Below are 21,238 nucleotides of genomic sequence, written 5' to 3'. Positions count from 1 at the left end.
CTTCAAAGTTTGAAAAATGCAAATTTTTCAAATTTTTCATCAAATTTGGGGATTTTTCACCAAGAAAGGATGCAAGTTACCATAAAATTTTACCGCTATGTTAAAGTAGAATATGTCACGAAAAAACAATCTCGGAATCAGAATGATAACTAAAAGCATTCCAGAGTTATTAATGTTTAAAGTGACAGTGGTCAGATGTGCAAAAAACGCTCTGGTCCTGAGGTGTAAAATGGCCTGGTCCTTAAGGGGTTAAAGGAGTACTCCGGCGGAAAACTTTTTTTTTTTTTTTTTTTTATTAAATCAACTGGTGCCAGAAAGTTAAACAGATTTGTAAATGACTTCTGTTAAAAAATCTTAATCCTTCTAGTACTTCTTAGCTGTTGAATACTACAGAGGAAATTATTTTCTTTTTGGAACACAGAGCTCTCTGCTGACATCATGACCACAGTGCTCTCTGCTGACATCTCTGTCCATGTTAAGAACTGTCCAGTGTAGAAGAAAATCCCCATAGCAAACATATGCTGCTCTGGACAGTTCCTAAAATGGACAGAGATGTCAGCAGAGAGCTCTGTGTTCCAAAAAGAAAATAATTTCCTCTTTAGTATTCAGCAGTAGAGATGAGCGAATTTCCAGTAAATTTGATTCGTCACGAACTTCTCAGCTCGGCGGTTGCTGACTTTTCCTGCATGAATTAGTTCAGCTTTCCGGTGCTCCGGTGGGCTGGAAAAGGTGGATACAGTTCTAGGAAAGAGTCTCCTAGGACTGTATCCACATTTTCCAGCCCACGGGAGCACAGGAAAGCTGAACTAATTTATGCAGGAAAAGTCAGGAACCGCCGAGCCGAGAAGATCGTGACGAATCGAATTTACTGTAAGTTCGCTCATCTCTATTCAGCAGCTAATAAGTACTGGAAGGATTAAGATTTTTTAATAGAAGTAATTTACAAATATGTTTAACTTTCTGGCACCAGTTGATTTAAAAATAATAAAATAAAAAACAATACGTTTTCCACTCCTTTAAATCAATACGAGTACTCCTTTAAATCAATGGGACTCTGCTGCTGCAGAATGTCCGTGCGGATTTCTGTTGTGTGAACATAGCCTATATGCTTCAGAACTCTGCTGCGGATTCTGGAACAGATTATTCACCCAAGGGCCCATTCACACTACGTTTTTCTTTCCCAAGCGGAATTCCTCAGCAGCCTCCAATTTCTTTCAATGGGATTCTGCTGCACCATATACACTGGAATTTTTGAGGTGGACATTTTCCATTAAATCAATAGGAGGTTTTGAGGTAGAATCTGAGGTTTTGAGGTAGAATCCTGCGCAGATCTGATGCACAGAATTTGAAGCGGTGTTCAGTCATTTACTTTACATGAAAATCTGCACAGAATACTGTACGTGTGAATAGACCAGTGTTTCCCAAGCAGGGTGCCTCCAGATGGTGCAAAACTACAACTCCCAGTTGCTTTTTAATGGTCTATCCCAGTGTTTCCCGACCAGGGTGCCTCCAGCTGTTGCAAAACTACAACTCCCAGCATGCCCGGACAGCCAAAGGCTGTCCGGGCATGCTGGGAGCTGTAGTTTTGCAACAGCTGGAGGCATACTTTTAGAAAACACTTTCTTCTGGGTATATTGGGACAGATTGTATTGCCGGATCCCAGGGGCAGGTGTCCTTCCTGAGATGTTAAAGGGGTTATCCAGGCAAAAAAAACTCTTTTTTTTTTTTTCTTTTTTTTTTTTTTTTTATATTTCAACTGGCTCCAGAAAGCCAGATTTGTAAATTACTTCTATTAAAAAAATCTTAATCCTTTCAGTACTTATGAGCTTCCGAAGTTGACTTGTTCTTTTCTGCCTAAGTGCTCTCTGATGACACGTGTCTCGGGAACCGCCCAGTTTAGAAGCAAATCCCCATAGCAAACCTCTTCTAAACTGGGCGGTTCCCGAGACAGGTGTCATCAGAGAGCACTTAGACAGAAAAGAACTACTCAACTTCAGAAGCTCAGAAGTACTGAAAGGATTAAAAAATTTTAATAGAAGTGATTTACAAATCTGTTTAACTTTCTGGAGCCAGTTGATATATATATATATATATATATATATATATATATAAATATATAAATATATATAAATATATATATATATATATATATATATATATATATAAATATATAAATAAATAAAAAGTTTTTCCTGGATAAGCCCTTTAAGTCTTCGTAACACTTGATATGAGAAGCGTTCGGCTCGCTGTCAGCCCTGGCTCGGCTCTCTCTCTTACATCACCGCTGTTGACATTGTGATCCGGTGTGTCAGGATAGCTTACATATTTCCTGCATTCTGCTGCCGGTATTGTCTTCTATTTATAACTTCTTGCATGTGTGATTGCACTAGTCACCCTGAGGAATTCAGGCAGCGGCGCATTGTCACCGCGCAGGATGTGACACCGCGGCCTGCTCATTCCTGCCCGCACACTCCAGGCTCTGCGGGATTCAAGCAGTCAGGGCGCGCTCAGCTGTGTGCCGCAGGTGATGCCACATCTGGTCCTGGGTGAGAAATGGGCACCATGGTTATACATTACTGGGGACTGCATAGAACCGTGGTCGCGGCATAGGTAAGAGTAATGCGGTACATGATTATCTATTATCTCTTATATGTATCTGTCTAGTACAGTGTTTCCCAACCACAGGGTGCCTTCAGCTGTTGCAAAACTACAACTCCCGGCATGCCCAGACAACCTTTGGGAAACACTAATCTAGTTTCTATTTGTAGTGGTATATAAAGCTGACCATGCATATTATGTCCACACTGAGGAATTGAAGCGGAATTGAAGAGGAATAATTTTGGTCAGGAAAATCCAGATTTTTGCAATTTTCTCCCTCCCGCGGAATTCGCACAAAATTTCGGTGTAAATTCCATGAAAAACTCATTTCATTAGTAAAAAATAAAATAAAATTAATGCCATTGACTTCAATGGGCTTTTGGATTCTGCCTGGAGAATGAACTTGTTCAAAGGCCTCAGGCGAAATAGAATTCAGCGCCGAAATTAGTAACATATTAAAGGGGTATTCCAGGAATTCTTCATATATTATATATTCTATATATATATATATATATATATATATATATATATATATATATATATATAAAGAATTCTTGGAATACCCCTTTAATATGTTACTAATTTCGGTGCTGAATTCTATTTCGCCTGAGGCCTTTGAACAATATATATATATATATATATATATATATATATATATAAATTTTTTATTTGTTTTTTATTTTTTGTTCTACTCTGGACAGTTCTTAACATGGACAGAGATGTCAGCAGAGAGCTCTGTGTTCCAAAATGAAAAGAATTTCCTCTGTAGTATTCAACAGCTAAGAAGTACTGGAAGGATTAAGATTTTTTAATAGAAGTAATTTACAAATCTGTTTAACTTTCTGGCACCAGTTGATTTAAAGGGGTATTCCAGGAAAAAAACTTTTTTTTATATATCAACTGGCTCCAGAAAGATAAACAGATTTGTAAATTACTTCTATTAAAAAAATCTTAATCCTTCCAATAATTATCAGCTGCTGAAGCTGAGTTGTTGTTTTCGGTCTGGCAACAGTGCTCTCTGCTGACATCTCTGCTTGTCTCGGGAACTACACAGAGTAGAAGAGGTTTGCTATGGGGATTTGCTTCTACCCTGGACAGTTCCCGAGACAGGTGTCATCAGAGAGCACTTAGACCGAAAAGAACAACTCGACTTCAGCAGCTCATAAGTGCAGGAAGGAGTAAGATTTTTTTAATAGAAGTAATTTACAAATCTGTTTAACTTTCTGGAGCCAGTTGATATATAAAAAAAAGTTTTTTTTCCTGGAATACCCCTTTAACATAGTTTGTAAGGTTGAAAAAAGACAGGAGTCCATCATGTTCAGCCTAAAACCCTCATATGTTGATCCAGAGGAAGGCAAACACCTTAACAGCTGATGTCATTTGTTCCATGACAGCGAAATGTCTATTTAAGTCAATGGAACTTTCATTTATGGAATGATCTCACGTACCGCTTACGCTGCATAATCCCCGATCAGCATGTACACAGGGCTTTCCAGCGGCAGCCCTATTTGTGCAGTGAGCTTTGGAGGTGGGGCTGCGCATCACAGTGACACCGGCGCGCTACCCCCGCCTCCAAAACTCACTGCACATAGGGCATCAGCTGGAAAGCCCTGTGTGTATGGTGATTGGGGATTACGCAGCGTATTTCCCGCTGCAGCAGCAGGTTTTGCCCAGCGTGAAATACGTTGCATAAGCAGTACGTTGGACCATACCCTTAAAGGGAAACTCCGGTAGAAAAAAAAATGTTTTCAAATCTACTGGTGCCAGAAAGTTAAACAGGTTTGTAAATTATTTCTATTTAAAAATCTTAATCCTTCCTGTACTTATCAGCTGCTGCAGATATACTACAGAGAAATTTGTGAAGTTCTTTCCAGTCTAACCACAGTGCTCTCTGCTGACACCTCTGTCCATGTCAGGAACTGTCCAGAGGAGGAGAGGTTTTCTGTGGGGATATGCTTCTAATCTGGACAGTGCCTGACATGGACAGAGGTGTCAGCAGAGAGCACTGTGGTCAGACTGGAAAGCACTACACAACGTTTTCTGGAGCATACAGCAGCTGATAAGTACTGGAAGGATTAAGATTTTGAAATACATGTAATTTACAAATCTGTTCAACTTTCTAGCCACAGTTTATTTTTTTAAACATTTGTTTTCCACTTATTTCCACCGGAGTTTCCCCCTTTTCAGAACACATGCATGCTCGGTGGAGTGTGCATGAGGAATCAAAGAGATGGTTGTCATCTGAGCGAGCGATGTTATGGTCTTATATGTACAGTCAGCATTAGGGCTCATTCACGCTATAGAATCTCCTTCCAGAGACATTCCTGGTGACGATTCCATCTGCAGCGGGCGCCAGCTGAAGAAGCCGGTGCTAGGACCACTCAGAAACTCCATCTCCATAGACTGCAATGCTTTTCTGAGCACATTCCACAGACAGAATGAACATGGTCCGAAATTTCCGCAGTGAAATGTCCACCTCAAAAATTCCATAGTGTAAATGGTGCAGCAGAATCCCATTGAAAGCAATGGGAGGCTGCTGAGGAATTATGCTTGGGAAAGAAAAGTGTGAATGGGCCCTTGGGTGAATAATCTGTTCCAGAATCCGCAGCAGAGTTCTGAAGCATATAGGCTATGTTCACATGACGGAAATCCGCACTGAAATTCTGCAGAGTCCCATTGATTTCCAAGCAGCAGAGTCCTATTGATTTCCAAGCAGCAGAGTCCCATTGATTTCAGTGGGATTCTGCTGCGCTGTGCACATGGCGGAAATTCCGAGTCCACAGGAAGAATAGACTTAGCCATACTAATGGACAGAAGTGTCCTCATCACATGAACCAGTGTTTCCCAATCAGGGTGCCTCCAGCTGTTGCAAAACTACAACTCTCAGTGGATTCTACAACTACAACTCCCAACATGTCAATCTGACCCAATATACTCCAAGAAAGTGTTTCTCAACCAGGATGCCTCCAGCTGTCTGGGCATGCTGGGAGTTGTAGTGTTTCAAGAGCTGGAGGCACCCTGGTTGGGAAACATTGTCTTGTATTTAACCGGAGATGAGAACTGCTACAAATACTTCCACTTCTGTCCCCATTTATTTCTCTGGATCCCATATAGAGCATCATTCTCCCTGGGGCAAAATAATCACCAATAGATTTTCTTTTTTATATATATATAAGTTAATTTCATGCAACATTTCCTCTTATTGAGTTTCGGTTCTTCTCATTGCCGAAGAAATGTGACATCCCCACAATTAACATAGCAAAATGAATCCCGTGTGGTGCATTGGATTCAATGGGAAAAGGCGGCACAGTGTGTTTTATTTTTTTGTTTTTTATTTAACGTGTGCCATTTTTACAGGTTTAAACATTGGTGACCTGTCCCTTTTGATGTGTATTTTATCAATATTATATTGTGTTGCATTCTGAAACAGAAATAATATATATATATAGTATTTTGAAATGTATCTAAATGAATTGTATTTCATATGTTTTGTAATCTCTGGTGGAACTCAGGGGTCATTGCCCTATTGTACTCTGCCTTTGTTTTGTATATTATATAATGAAGAACTTCAAGGAGGCTACCAAGAAGTCAACTCCTGGAATATTGGATACTTTAACTTACAGCAGATTTATTGTTTTGCCGCCAGCTTTATATGTGCAGATAGTGCAGCAGAAACAGTGTATGGAAAACTGCCTTGTAGGAGGAGATCTGTGGGGTAACTCTGCATCCGTCATGTGGCAGCAGGTTGTTGTCTCTATCACTGCCACCTTGCTCAGCTGCAGCAACTAAGAGAGTCATTTTGAGGTGGTGGTGGTGGTGGTACTACTACTACTACTACTACTACTACTACCCCTACACAGCCGCAGATCTCCTGCCTTATCCATTATGTTCTATACTCTACTACTACTACTACTACTACTACTACTACCGCTACACAGCCGCACATCTCCTACCTTGTCCATCATGTTCTCTACTCTACTACTATCACTACACAGCCGCACATCTCCTGCCTTGTCCATCATGTTCCATACTGTACTACTACTACTACCCCTACACAGCCGCACATCTCCTGCCCTGTATATCATGTTCTATACTGTACTACTACTACCCCTACACAGCCACACATCTCCTGCCTTGTCCATCATGTTCTCTACTCTACTACTACTACTACTACTACTACTACCCCTACACAGCCACACATCTCCTGCCTTGTCCATCATGTTCCATACTGTACTACTGCTACTACTACTACTACTACTACTACTACTACTACACAGACGCACATCTCCTGCCTTGTCCATCATGTTCTATACTCTACTACTACTACTACTACTACTACTACTACTACTACAACTATTACTACTACTACCACCACTACACAGCAGCACATCTCCTGCCTTGTCCATCATGTTCCATACTGTACTACTGCTACTGCTGCTACTGCTACTACTAGTACTACCACCACCACCACTACTACTACTCCTACCACCACCACCACTACTACTACTACTACTCCTACCACCACACTTACACAGCTGCACATCTTATGTCTGGTTCATCATGTTCTATACTGTACTACTACTTCTTCTACTACTACCCCTACACAGCCGCACATCTCCTGCCTTTTCTAAACTGAAAAACTGGAACCTAGCCGACCTCAGGGTATAATAAATGACAGGGAATTCAGAATGAATCTGACAAATTATTGTAACCAATTGGACCTGATGTAAATTCCATGAAATTCCCTCATCTCTATATATATATATGAGCCTTATTGCAGCTGCCTTTTGTAGCTTCTCTAGCATTTTTTTCTAGTTACCACCGGATTAATGTTATCTTACATGTCCAGCCCCTTTTTCCTCTGTATCGGGCAGCTATGGGTTAGGATGCCCCCCGCCGCACGAGGTAGATGCTTCAGTTCGAGTGACTGGTACATCTTCGTGACACATAAGGAAATATGGGTAACACAATGCCGCATTGTTCCAGCACAATGCTTGGAAGAGTTGTATCATTGTGACGGCTGGGAGAGGTCCACGTGCAGGCAGCTGAGTGTCACGTTGTGCTTCTCTCGGATGCGCTGAGTTGTCGAGGCCTGGAGCTGCTGTGTCACCTCCCCGCACATCGGACCCTTCCTGTCTGGCAGCGCCGGATCTGTGCGTTCGCCATGAGCTCTGTGTTGTAATCCACGTTCCTGTAGTTTTTCATTACGACTCATTAACCCACGCTTTCTGTGCATTGCCCCGTCCTCGCGCCATTCTTAAAGGAGCTGTGTAGATCAGACAGCCCCCCCCTTGTAAAAGGCTGTATAAGGGAACAATGACGTTGGAGGGAGTTCCCTTCTAACGCTGCTCTCCGCGGGACCACCTGCGTTCTTTGAAAGAGTTGGCCGCCCGCTGGTTCCAGTGGGAGTTGCGTAAGTGCGGGAGCAGGTACATTCCCATGACAAGGGTTTCGGAACGCTTAATCCGTGGCCTGATAAACTGTGAACCCCAGTGCAGTATAGCTGCCAGCTGTTGCAAAACTACAACTCCCATCATGCCCCGACAGCCTTTGGCTGTCGGGGCATGCTGGGAGTTGTAGTTTTGCAACAGCTGAAGGCGCCCTGGTGGGGAAACACTGATCTATTATCTATCAAAGCTCTTGCACCATGTAGCTGGGGCTCTACGGTGGAATCTAGACCAGTATTTCCCAACCAGGGTGCCTCCAGCTGTTGCAAATCTACAACTCCCAGCATGCCCGGACAGTCTTTGGCGGGTCTATTATCTACCGAAGCTCTTGCACCGTGTAGCTGTACGGTGCAGTCCAGACCAGAGTTTTTCAACCAGGGTGCCTCCAGCTGTTGAAAAACTACAACTCCCAGCATGCCCGGACAGACTTTGGCTGCAGCTGGAGGCACCCTGGTTGGGAAACACCGGTTTATAATCTACTGAAGCTCTTGCACTGTGTAGCTGTGGCTCTACGGTGCAGTCCAGACCAGTGTTTCCCACCCAGGGCACCTCCAGCTGTTGCAAAACTACAATTCGCAGCATGCCCGGACAGCCAAAGGCTGTCCGGGCATGCTTGGATTTGTAGTTTAGCAACAGCTGGAGGCTCCCTGGCTGGGAAACACTGGTCTATAATCTGCAGATGCTCTTCAGTGTAGTTACCCGTGGCCGTCAGCTGTATTTTGCCATGCACATTTTAGGCAGGTGCACTCCCCACCCCCTTCCCTTGCAGACAGTGCAGCTTTCACTTTGCAGGTCTCAGCTGGTGGCAGTGTGACAGGCAGCAGGAAGGGAAAGCATAGCAGGGTAGGGCTGGAGAACAGGAAGAGCCGGCAGAGCACACGGCAGTCATACGCTCACATGGAATGGACGCACTATGGTGGGGGTCCACACCTTCCTCAGTAGCTGTCAATGCAGTTGTTATTTCCTATGGCTCCTACTGCGCCGCCTGTCTGCACGGTAGGTTGTGTTACTGACCTCTATTCCTCTGTCTGACCTTCCTGGCACTTCACTCTTTCATGTTTCTATCCCTTCATTACTTCATCCTGCACTATCCTAATGTACACTCCCCAGTCAGTGTCTGCGCTTTCTTTACTCATTTTGTCACTGTTGTCTTCTCTGTGCAACCCCAAAACTTTTCCCTTCTCCTGGTGGTTGGCCCCCATTGCGTTAACCCTCCCCACCTTGTATCATTTAATCTCTGCAGTCCTCTTTTGCTCTTGTAGTCATTAGGTGACTTACATATATATGTTACGTTTGCGTTCATGGTTCCCTCAATGAACTGGACCTCCAGAGTTTCAGCAGCACTCATGCAGCCCCAGACCATGACACCCCCCACCACCATGCTTGACTGTAAGTCACCCTTGTCTTTGGGTGCATGCACACCACGTTTTCACTCTACGGGTGCTGTGATCCGGCTGGGGGAGGGGAAAACCGTGCGCTCCCGTACCCCAGCAGGACCGATGCCCTATTCCATTGACTTTAATGAGCCGACCGGAGTCACCGTTTTACTCTGGTCTGCTCATTTTTGACCCGTATCCGGTATACTACGTTTTGAGGTCCGGTCAGTAAACCGGATACAGGTAAAAAATGAGCAGACCAGTGTAAAACGGTGACTCCGGTCGGCTCATTAAAGTCAATGGAATATGGCATCGGTCCTACTGGGGTACGGGAGCACACGGTTTTCCCCTCCCCCAGCCGGATCCGGCACCCGTAGAGTGAAAACGTGATGCGCTTGCAGCCTTTGTCCTCCTCACCTGGTTGCCACCACCAGAAGCTTGACACCATCTGAACCAAATAAGTTTATCTTGGTCTTGTCAGTCCACACAACATGGTCCCAGTATTCGGCGTCCTTAGTCTGCTTATCTTCAGCAAACTGTTTGCAGGCTTTCTTAGGCATCATGTTTAGAAGAGGCTTCCTTCTGGCACGACAGCCATGCAGACCAATGTGTGAAGTGTGCCACATATGGTCTGAGCACTGACAGTCTGACCCCAACACCTTCAACCTCTGCAGCAATGCTGGCAGCACTCGTATGTCTATTTCTCAAAGACAACCAATTTCTATGACACTGAGCATGTGCACTCAACTGCTTTGGTCGACCATGGCAAGGCCCTGGGAAAAAAATTTATGGTCTTGCTCACTGTCTTGGCAATCTTCTTATAGCCTAGCCCAGGGGTCTGCAACCTTTAAGACAAAAAGAGCCACTTGGACCCGTTTCCGAAAAAAAAGAAAAACTGGGAGCCGCAAAACCATTGCGACATTTAAAACAAATATAACACTGCATATATTGTTTCTTACCTTAATGCTATATATACAGGATCGTGCAGTCAGCTGTCAATCTGAAGAATAAAAGGACTTTCACTTAACAATGTAAAATATATATTTTTGCTGGGGTGGGCTTTTTTTGGGCCCAGGCCTGGGGTGGGCTGGGGAGAGGGGGGGTTAACGCTACCGCTGCCATGGGGTGAGGGGTAACTTAACCCCTCACCCCATGGCAGCGGTAGCGTTAATCCCTAACCCCGCGGCAGCATTAACGCTGCCACGGGGTGAGGGGTTAATGCCCCGCTGTCAAGTGAGTAATGTACTTTACATACTCACCAGCTCCTCGCGAGGCGTCTTCCTCTTTCGGTGGCGCTCCTCGACTGATGCACAGGCCGGCGACGTCACTGTCCTGTGACGTTACATTGTCACATGACCGTGAGGATTCGTGCGGCCCCGGAAGAAGAGACTCCACTCCGATGGCACCAGGGCAGGTAAGTAAACCGACGACGCCGTGACGGTGGCTCACGGGCTCAAATCATTCCGGGACACTGCATTGTCCCGGAATGAGGGTGACCGCGACCCGGGACAGACTCGCGGAGCCGCGGCAAAGGAGTAAAAGAGCCGCGGGTTGCCGACCCCTGGCCTAGCCCATCTTTAGGGTATGTTCACACTGTGGACTCTCCGCTTGCAGAATTCCACGAGCGGAGATTCCGCTTGTCTGCTGCCGCCGAATATATTTTGGCGGTAGGACCACGCGGCACTGCACCGCCATCATTGACTGCTAAGCAGTGCTTGCGGATGTCTACACAAAGAAGGAACATGTTACTTCTTTGCGCTGAACAATTTCAGCTGCGGAATTGCCCGCCGCTAGAATTCTTCAGTGTGAATAAGGTCTCATGGAAGACCCATCCACACTGATGTTCCGCTCACGGAATTCCGCAGTGTGAACGTACCCTTATGTAGAGAGAGCAACAGTATTTCAGAGCAAGAGTATTTCAGATTCTCAGATTTTTGCCATGCGGTGCCATGGTAAACTTAAAGTGATCAATATTAGAGAGTGTGAGAGCGATAACTCCAAATTTAGGACACTTGCTCCCTATTCACACCTGAGACCTTGTAACGAATCACAGGACACCGGGAGGTAAAATCTCTCCATTGACTTTAATTTGAAGTTGACACTTGCAATGGGAACCAATCGCCCACTTCTTGGGATTGGTGAAGGTCCCCGTAATTGGTTGCCGTCATGCGCAGTCTTAAAGCATTGTTTTGAGCGTTGCCCCTTTTAGCCTGTAACACCTTTTTTCTTTTTTGTTCTTCACCTCCAGTCACTTGTATTCAGTCGCACACGTGATTTTTTTTTTATCCTTTTGTCACTTTGGTGGAATTAGGCTCAGTATGGAGCGGGACAAACACAATAAGGAAAAAGCAAACTAACACGGAGCTGCCCACTTTAAGGATTAGCGTACTCTGAATAGTCCAGAGCGGGGAGGGCAAGGATCGGGGGACGTTTTTCTTTTCTTTTCTGGTTTATATCTGTCATAGTAAATGGAGATCTATTAAAAGGTGGCAGATTAGAGATTACTCTTACCGTCAGTGTGTTCATTCCTGCGGAGTGTTATGTAAGAGACGGGGTGGGCACAAGTGACTCATACAGGTGTAAAAAGTCTCTAAGCCAGTGTTTCCCCAACCAGTGTGCCTCCAGCTGTTGCAAAACTACCACTCCCAGCATGCCTGGACAGCCGAAGGCTGTCCGGACATGCTGGGAGTTGTAGTTTTGCAACAGCCGGAGGCACCCTGGTTGGGAAAATACTGCTCTTGGCCATATATGGCCATCGATGATAACAGTTCAGTCCAGGTCCTTTCATAATTCTTCCTATTTATTGGTCATATGATTTATCTCCTATCAATTCTATTATATTGTATTTTATTGGCTGGTTGCAGATTCGGTCATTATAGGGCACATTTTATATGGCATGGTTCACACTTTTTCCTTAAAGGGGTACGCCAGAGGAAAAGAAGTGTTTTCAAATCAACTGGCTCCAGAAAGTTATACAGATTTGTAAATTACTTCTATATCAAAACCTTAACCCTTCCAGTACTTATCAGCTGCTGTATGCTCCAGAGGCAGTTGTGTAGTTCTTTCCAGTCTGACCACAGTGCTCTCTGCTGACACCTCAGTCCATGTCAGGAACTGTCCAGAGTAGGAGCAAATCCCCATAGCAAACCTATCCTGCTCTGGACAGTTCCTGACACGGACGTGTGTGTGTGTGTGTATATATATATATATATATATATATATATATATATATATATATACACACACACACACAGCAACAGGAGAATACAGCAGCACACTGCTATCAGTTTGATGCTGCATTCTCCTGTTGCCGTATATTTAGCCTAGCATCGTGCACCTGTATGCCAGGTCCATATAGTAGTTTGGTATCAATAGTGCTGGCTAACTTATCCTTGTTTGTTTATATATATATATATATATATATATATATATATATATATATATATATATATGGTATATCATTTTTTTTAATTACACTTCCCTACACCACTTTATATGATTGCTTCCCATTTCTGCAATTTTTAAACCCATTACGGCAAAATGTTTGACTGTCCACTGACAGTTCTGTAAGCCAGATCTGGGCTGCAGTAGATTTGCGAAAAATTTAGGGCTTTGCAACAAGTCGCACATGATAAATTCATGACCGCTGCAAAAATGTTACCAGATTAAGGCATTGCTGCACCATTTTGTAAAAAAAAAAAGCTTCTAAAGCAGAAACGGGGAGATTTATCAAAAGTGGTGCAGTTGCCTATAGCAACCAATCAGATCGCTTCTTTCAGTTTTCAGAGGCCTTTTGTCAAAATGAAAGTAGCGATCTGATTGGTTGCTATGGGCAACTGGTCAACTTTTCTTCTGCACAGGTTTTGATAAATCTCCCCAAAAGTTTCTAAACATAAACTGCGACAAATCATCGCCGCAAAAACAGGGTAAAGCCAATGATAAATTTCCCCCAAAAAATACAGAAATATTAAAGCTCTCAGTAAGCCTATAAGGATACAGGGGGAGATTTATCAAAACCTGTCCAGAGGAAAAGTTGACCAGTTGCCCATAGCAACCAATCAGATCTCTACTTTCATTTTTAACAAGGCCTCTGCAAAATGAAAGAAGTGATCTGATTGGTTGCTATGGGCAACTTTTCTTCTAGACAGGTTTTGATAAATCTCCCCCACAGTCCATAGAGCTTATAAAAAAAAAAAAAAAAAAGTACAGACCCAAACATCAAATGATCTAATCCAGGGTTTTTCAAAAGGTGTGCCTCCAGCTGTTGCAAAACTACAACTCCTATCATGCCTTGACAGCTGGAGGCTGTGGAGGTGCACGGGGTAATTAATAGGAAATTATCTTTAGAGACAATGTAATCAATGGGGAGAAAAGTAAAAAAATAAAAACTACTATTTAGATGTGTGTATACATTATTATATAATATATATATATATATATATATATATATATATATATATATATATTGTAAGGATTCCTCCTTGGGGATTAGCTCTGGGATCGTCCTGGACTACACCACAGGATGCGTTTCTTCTCAATAAACCAGCAAACAAACGTTTATAATGCAAATCTGGCACCTTGCCAGTTTTATTAGACAGGTTGCAGGGAAAGAAATAAACAAAAAAGCAGGAATAAAACAAAATCCTAGACCGTCTGGTCACTGACTAAACAGATCAGCTTGTCCTGACTAACAACCGCTGAGCTTCCCTCAGCCTGTTAAACATATGTCCCCTGCAACCTTCTACTCACAATTCATGTCACTCTCTTTGAGCCTCTCATAGCTCAGGCTGTGTACTCCTCAGCAGCCTCTGTCTCTCCCCTACAGCCCACATGCTGTCTCCTAGGAAGATCCCACATTAGATTGACTCTCCATCTTATACACACACCTCCCTTCCCTCCTGCCTCATTAATTAAGAAGCAGGTGAGAGATACTTCAGGGTGAGCCAAGGAAATACACCCTTTCCTTGCCACCTCATCACAATATATATATATATATATATATATATATATATATATATATATATATATATATATATGTATTTATTTATATGTATTTCATTTGTTTATATTTGGTACCATGGAGTAACTTCACATCTTTTTGACATGGGCGGATTTAAAAAAAAAAAAAATTACTTTATTATTTTATTTATTTATTTATTTATTTTGAATGCTGTGCTATTGTATTGCTATTCTCAATGGACTTTGATCTGGTCTACGATGTCTGGGATGTATTAATCATCCTGATTATATATATAATATATATATATATATATATATATATATATATATATATATATATAGTTATCCCTCTTGCAATGAGTACTCGTAACCCATCATGTCTATTCTAACTTCTGTTCTTCCTCCTCTATTTTTTTTTTTATATATATATATATTTTTTCACTCCTCCTATTATAACCATGGCAACCCTATTCATCCCCATGGCAACTGCATCCTCGACTGGTTGAGACTCTGCTGAAAAGATGCTGCCCTCCCTGCCACGCTCGCTCTCTGTGGGTGCACATTAGGGCTGCAGAGTGCGGGGGATCCAGTTTATTACCATTGTAGCTCATGTATACTTATCCCTCCCCCCCTCCTCCTCCTCCCCCTCCCCATTCACGGAGCATTACATCCGGCGCAGTGATCTCCCTGTGCCCGTCCTTACAGCTGTGGGGCTTTCGAGTGAAATGTCACATGCCTGTGAAGTTAATATAGCTCGGTGTGACGCCCTTTCGGGGGGTCGGGGCACGATGCGTGCCATCGCTCCTGGGGCACACAGAGGCTGTAGCCATAGCTGAATGCTGCATTTGGCATATAGGAGAATGGTGTCAGGAACCTGGTGACTTCTAACCCCATCCTGAGTCTAGGAGGAGTTCCTTGAAGCGGAGAACAAGTTAATAGTCTGCAGAAGTTCTATGTTACAGACCAGTAACTCTGAGCTGCCATACCCTAATACAATGTTTCCCAACCAGGGTGCCTCCAGCTGTTGCGAAACTACAATTCCCAGCATGCCCGGACAGCCGAAGGCTGTCCGGGCATGCTGGGAGTTGTAGTTTTGCAACAGCTGGAGGCACCCTGGTTGGGAAACACTGCCCTAATATTACCCACGTAACCCCTTATCTCAACCTCCACGTGCCCCCCGGTAAAATCAAGGATTTTTATCTCATCATTTTGCACCATTTGTGTAGTTTGTTTGGTTCCTTCCGGTCCTATTCCTGGTGCCCGCTTCCCCCCTTTCTTGGGGCCGTCATGGACTGCTCCACCCCCCTTTTGGCTGCTGTCACTGTTGTGTTCAGCTAAGAGGCGGCATTGCCGCTGATCTGCAAGAAGGGGAACATCTGTATACTGGACAGTAGTCGTGGTGGGGGGGGGGGGTCAGAAGATATACATCATCCACGCCGCTCCCATATCCACCTACAGCATGTGGTGCCTACACTGTGCATCCGACCGGACCCCCAGGATTTTGCAGCATGGTCTCTGGTAGGATATCGGTTTGTTGCGATGTGTTGTATGGTGGTCTGCACAGTGTGTATGTGTGTTTTGCCCTGTACGTCTCTTTATAGCCTTATAGGGGAACAGCAAAGCTGACTTGGCAAGGGGTCGCTTGTGCTAAACCACAGGTGACACATTATTGCAACGTATATCGCATCGACATTTTGCAAATGCACGCGTACGCAAGGTCCCTGCGGTCTGCCCGGCAGGTGTACATCTGCAGAAGTGTCACTTGGCAAAGTACAGCCCCTCACCAGAATGGATAGACTTGGGAAACAGAGTGGTAGATATATATATAGATCATTTTTTATATATATATATATATATATATATATATATATATATATATATATTATACAATAAATATATCTATTATATTTTTATTTATATCATTTTTTTAATTTATAATATAAATTTTCAATATATATATATTGTTAGTAAATTTGAGTAGCCGTATTAGTCCAGTGATGCAGATGAAAATCTAAAAATGTTGCAGTATCTTGTAATTCCTCTTTTTTTTATTGGACTAACAGAATTTTGTTGAGGAGGAATCCCGAAAGCTTGTCTCTACAAAATTCTGTTAATCCAATATAAAAAAAAAAAAAGGTATTACAAGATACTGCAAATTTTTTTGATTTTCATCTATATCTCATATATATTATATATATATATATATATATATATATATATATATATATTAATAATAAAAAAAATATATATATATATGTGTGTGTAGAACATGTGTATGTTTGTGTGTGTGTGTGTGTGTGTGTGTATATATACATACATACACGCACAAACACACACATTCATATACACACACACACATTCATATACATACACACACAAACACACACACACACATTCATATACATACACAAACACACACATTCATATACACACATTCATATACATACACACACACACATTCATATACACACACACACATTCATATACATACACACACACACATTCATATACATACACACACACACACACACACATTCATATACATACACACACACACACACACACACACATTCATATACATACACACACACACACATTCATATACATACACACACACACACACACACACATTCATATACATACACACACACACATTCATATACATACACACACACACATTCATATACATACACACACACACACACATTCATATACATACACACACACACATTCATATACATACACACACACACATTCATATACATACACACACACACATTCATATACATACACACACACACATTCATATACATACACACACACACACACACACACACATTCATATACATACACACACACACACATTCATATACACACACACACACACATTCATATACACACACACACACACATTCATATACATACACACACACACACACACACACACATTCATATACATACACATACACACACACACACACACACACACATTCATATACATACACACACACACACATTCATATACACACACACATAAACACACACACACACACACACATTCATATACATACACACACACACATTCATATACATACACACACACACATTCATATACATACACACACACACATTCATATACATACACACACACACATTCATATACATACACACACACACATTTATATACATACACACACACATTCATATACATACACACACACACATTCATATACATACACACACACACATTCATATACATACACACACACACACATTCATATACACACACACATAAACACACACACACATTCATATACATACACACACATAAACACACACACATTCATATACATACACACACACACACACACATTCATATACATACACACACACACACACACACACACATTCATATACATACACACACACACACATTCATATACATACACACACACACACACACACACACATTCATATACATACACACACACACACATTCATATACATACACACACACACACATTCATATACACACACACATAAACACACACACACATTCATATACATACACACACATAAACACACACACACATTCATATACATACACACACACACATTCATATACACACACACACACACACACACACACACACAAACACACACACACACATTCATATACAAACACACACAAACACACACATATATGCAATGCATCCAGATAGACCCCAGCAAGCAATGGGCCATACTGCGCTGACGTTCAGAGTGATTGTTTGGGAAGCATAAAAGTAGAAACGTAAAAGGGGGGGTTAACCCTTTGACTGCCAGAGATACATTTCACCCCCAGATCATACGATGCAGCGCAAAGAGTTAAGCGTGGAGATTCCTCGCCGAGCTCTGCGTCTATTACTAATGTAGGAGCCTGCAGGGTTCACTTGAAAAAACACACAGGATTAGGCAAAAGGAACATTCCTTCTTGTCCTTGGAGACCCTTAATGCCTTTTTTCCTTTTTCGCAAATTGCAAACTCGAACAGCGCAATTTTTTTTTTCTTTCTTTTTTTTTTTTTTAAAAACCTCCTTCCCGGAAACTACATTTTCCCATAGTCACATTAGGAAATGGATCTGCTACATCTGCGCTTGAACTTAGGACCCTTTCTGCTTATTCATATTATATTATGTGTTGCATATTATATAGGTGTCTAATACGTCAGGGCCCGGATAACCGGCTTGGAGTTCTTAATAGTAGAATTCTATATATTAATGGACCCCCAGATGTTGCAAAACTACAACTCCCAGCATGCCCGGACAGCCAACGGCTGTCCGGGCATGCTGGGAGTTGTAGTCTTGCAACATCTCAGAGGCTTACAGTTTGCAGACCACTGATATATGCATATATATATTTCTATACATATATATTTATATTTATATATATATATATATATATATATATATACATATACATATATAAATAAAATGTATGTATGTATATACTAGAACTGGATATATATGATGCGACTGAAATTCCTGGAGCAGCGTACAGTGTGTTACATCCCATTTGTCTATGTAGCGCCAATCCAGTGTTGCTCCATTTTGCCTTTGGAATCGCTTGCCAACTGTTGGCATCGACTTCTTCGTTATTTGCTGCCAGGCTTGTTTGGGCTAGAAAAAGCGCGGATGTCTCTGCCTAACATCCTGTTGTGAAGCCTCGTTCTTCATCGAGCGCTCCAGTCTGACCATCACCGGAGGGACTCCGAGCAGTTAAGTAGTTAACTCCGCAGCGACATTACACTGTGGCATCTGGTGGCATTGGATAAGTGACTTTCCCATCATCATCATCATGTTGTCCACTGGGCCACCAATGTGCTGAGAACGTCCTGCAGAATAAATGGCTTTCAGATGTTCTCAATGCCTGTAGGAATTCCTGGGGAATGTTATCCGGGGCGGCTATTAACGGTTGAACGGAACAGACTTTGTTCTTCGGTTTTACTTGCGATTAAATAAGTTATCTATTCCCTGAGTGGCTGCAAATGTGTATCCCCCATCTATTACACATTGGCCCCCTGTGCTGGTTAATATGTACAGTGGTCCCTCAGTAACATTATTAATCGGGGTGACCATTGTATGTTGAAACCATTGTATGTTGAGACCATAACTCTATGGAAACCTGGGAATTGGTTCTGAAGCCACCAAAATGTCATCCAAAAATAGGAAAAAGTGAAAAATAATTAGATAACTAATAGAGATAAAGCAAATCCTTACATATAAAAGTAATAATGATCTGCTGGGAGCTGTAATCACTGTCTATGTAGAGGACAGGAGCTTCTTCAGGGTCCTGTACAGTACACAGTGTCCTAAAAAAGTAACATGGAGCCGCCCTCACCTGGTGTCCAAAGGAGCAGCTAACCCTGGTACAGGTAAAGAGTACAGAACTTGTAATACTTCCCTGTACTGTAGGGGGCGCTACCAGACACCAGTCAGTGCATACACTTCAGTAATACAGGTAAAGAGTAGTACAGAACATGTAATGCCACCCTGTACTGTAGGGGCGCTACCAGACACCAGTCAGTGCATACACTTCAGTAATACAAGGGTTTTACCAGTGAAATGTCCATTCTGATTGGTCAGATCTTCCGGCCATTGACAGGTATCACAGATATGGAAGGTCTGTACATTGTATGGTGAGTCTGGTATCAAGTTACAATGGGCCAGAAAGGACCATTGTATGTTGAGGCCATTGTAAGTTGAGGGATCACTGTATTTTATATCTGTAAGACACCCTTGGCATGTAGCAGCAAATGCAAAGCTGTTAATGAAGACAGCGCATTTCCCAGCGGTCCTAGCGCCTGCTGTCTACAGAATGTCTGCCCACAAATTTTCGACCATGTGAACCTAGCCTTAGACTACATTCAGTCCTTTAAAATCAATGGGCCCACCAGGAACACATCACTGTATACATCAAAAGGCCTGTGCCAACATTTCCCATAAATGTGCCAAATGTAGTGTGATTGGCCCCTATATTTTTTAACCTGGCTGTCAGGGCATCCTGGTGGTTGTAGATCTGCAACAGCTGGAGGCACACTGGTTTAGAAACACTGCTTTAATATGCAGCTCTAGCATTCTATTCCAGAACCAGGAAGCTCAGGATGTGCACTGCTATAAATTCTGTCTTAATGGCAGACGTGGTTATCTTAGGTAAATGTTGCGGTTTCTGGAACCCTGATCTCGAAAGACTTCCTGGAATATGTGTAAAATGTCCAACTATGAATGAGGAACATACAGGCAAATTTCAATTATGTCCTTATTCCTATGCAACAGGTCATATGTCACATGGTGGAAATAAAATTTGTTACGTGACTTATAAAACAGCGCTGTACAGAGTATATATATATATATATATATATATATATATATATATATATATTTAATATCTTCAGTATTCATTTGAAGCTGAAATGCTAAATCTTTATCAGGATCCTCCATCTATAATACTGGTGTCTTCTTATATGACAGATAGGCCTTTGGGCCTCCTTAGGCACCAGGACCTGTGTGCAGTTGCTACCTCTGCACCAGCACTCAGCCCTATAAATTCTGAAACTAAAAGGTTCCAATACTGATATTTTTGCAGAAATGGCTGACTGTCTGAGTATGGAGCTTCCCAACTCTTCCCCAACAGATTGGAGAAGGCTTTGACATGTTGGATTTCAACTGCCCGATCCTTTTATTCCGGAAGAAAAAAAGCTTCCACCGGAGGAGTCTGGCATCAGCTTATTTTTCCTTTCTTCATATTAGACCATATAAATGGAGTTCATGTGTATGAAGGGATTCAGATGGAGTGGTCATGTGTATGGAAGGTTCCAGAT

At 42.4% G+C, this 21,238-nt stretch overlaps 1 protein-coding gene across 10 annotated transcripts in view; it reads left to right on the top strand.

Moving 5' to 3' along the window:
* The window catches only part of IQSEC2 (IQ motif and Sec7 domain ArfGEF 2), a 227,854-nt gene that overhangs the window by 156,553 nt on the left and 50,063 nt on the right, over positions 1-21,238 (top strand). The window contains exon 1 of one of the 10 annotated variants that reach the window (XM_056541243.1): positions 8,743-9,041. The exons of 8 other annotated variants lie outside the window; for them this stretch is intronic. In XM_056541243.1, coding sequence (XP_056397218.1) covers positions 8,959-9,041 — 83 coding nt within the window. In that variant the 5' untranslated portion in view covers positions 8,743-8,958. Of the gene's footprint in view, positions 1-8,742; positions 9,042-15,722; positions 15,899-21,238 lie in introns of those variants that run through there. One more of the 10 variants, XM_056541244.1, reaches the window with a different exon arrangement.

This window comes from Hyla sarda, chromosome 9 (genome assembly GCF_029499605.1).
Source record: "Hyla sarda isolate aHylSar1 chromosome 9, aHylSar1.hap1, whole genome shotgun sequence".
In the NCBI taxonomy this organism is placed as follows: domain Eukaryota; kingdom Metazoa; phylum Chordata; class Amphibia; order Anura; family Hylidae; genus Hyla; species Hyla sarda.
Note: the sequence above shows the minus strand (reverse complement) of the source record. Positions and strands in the feature narration are given on the sequence as shown.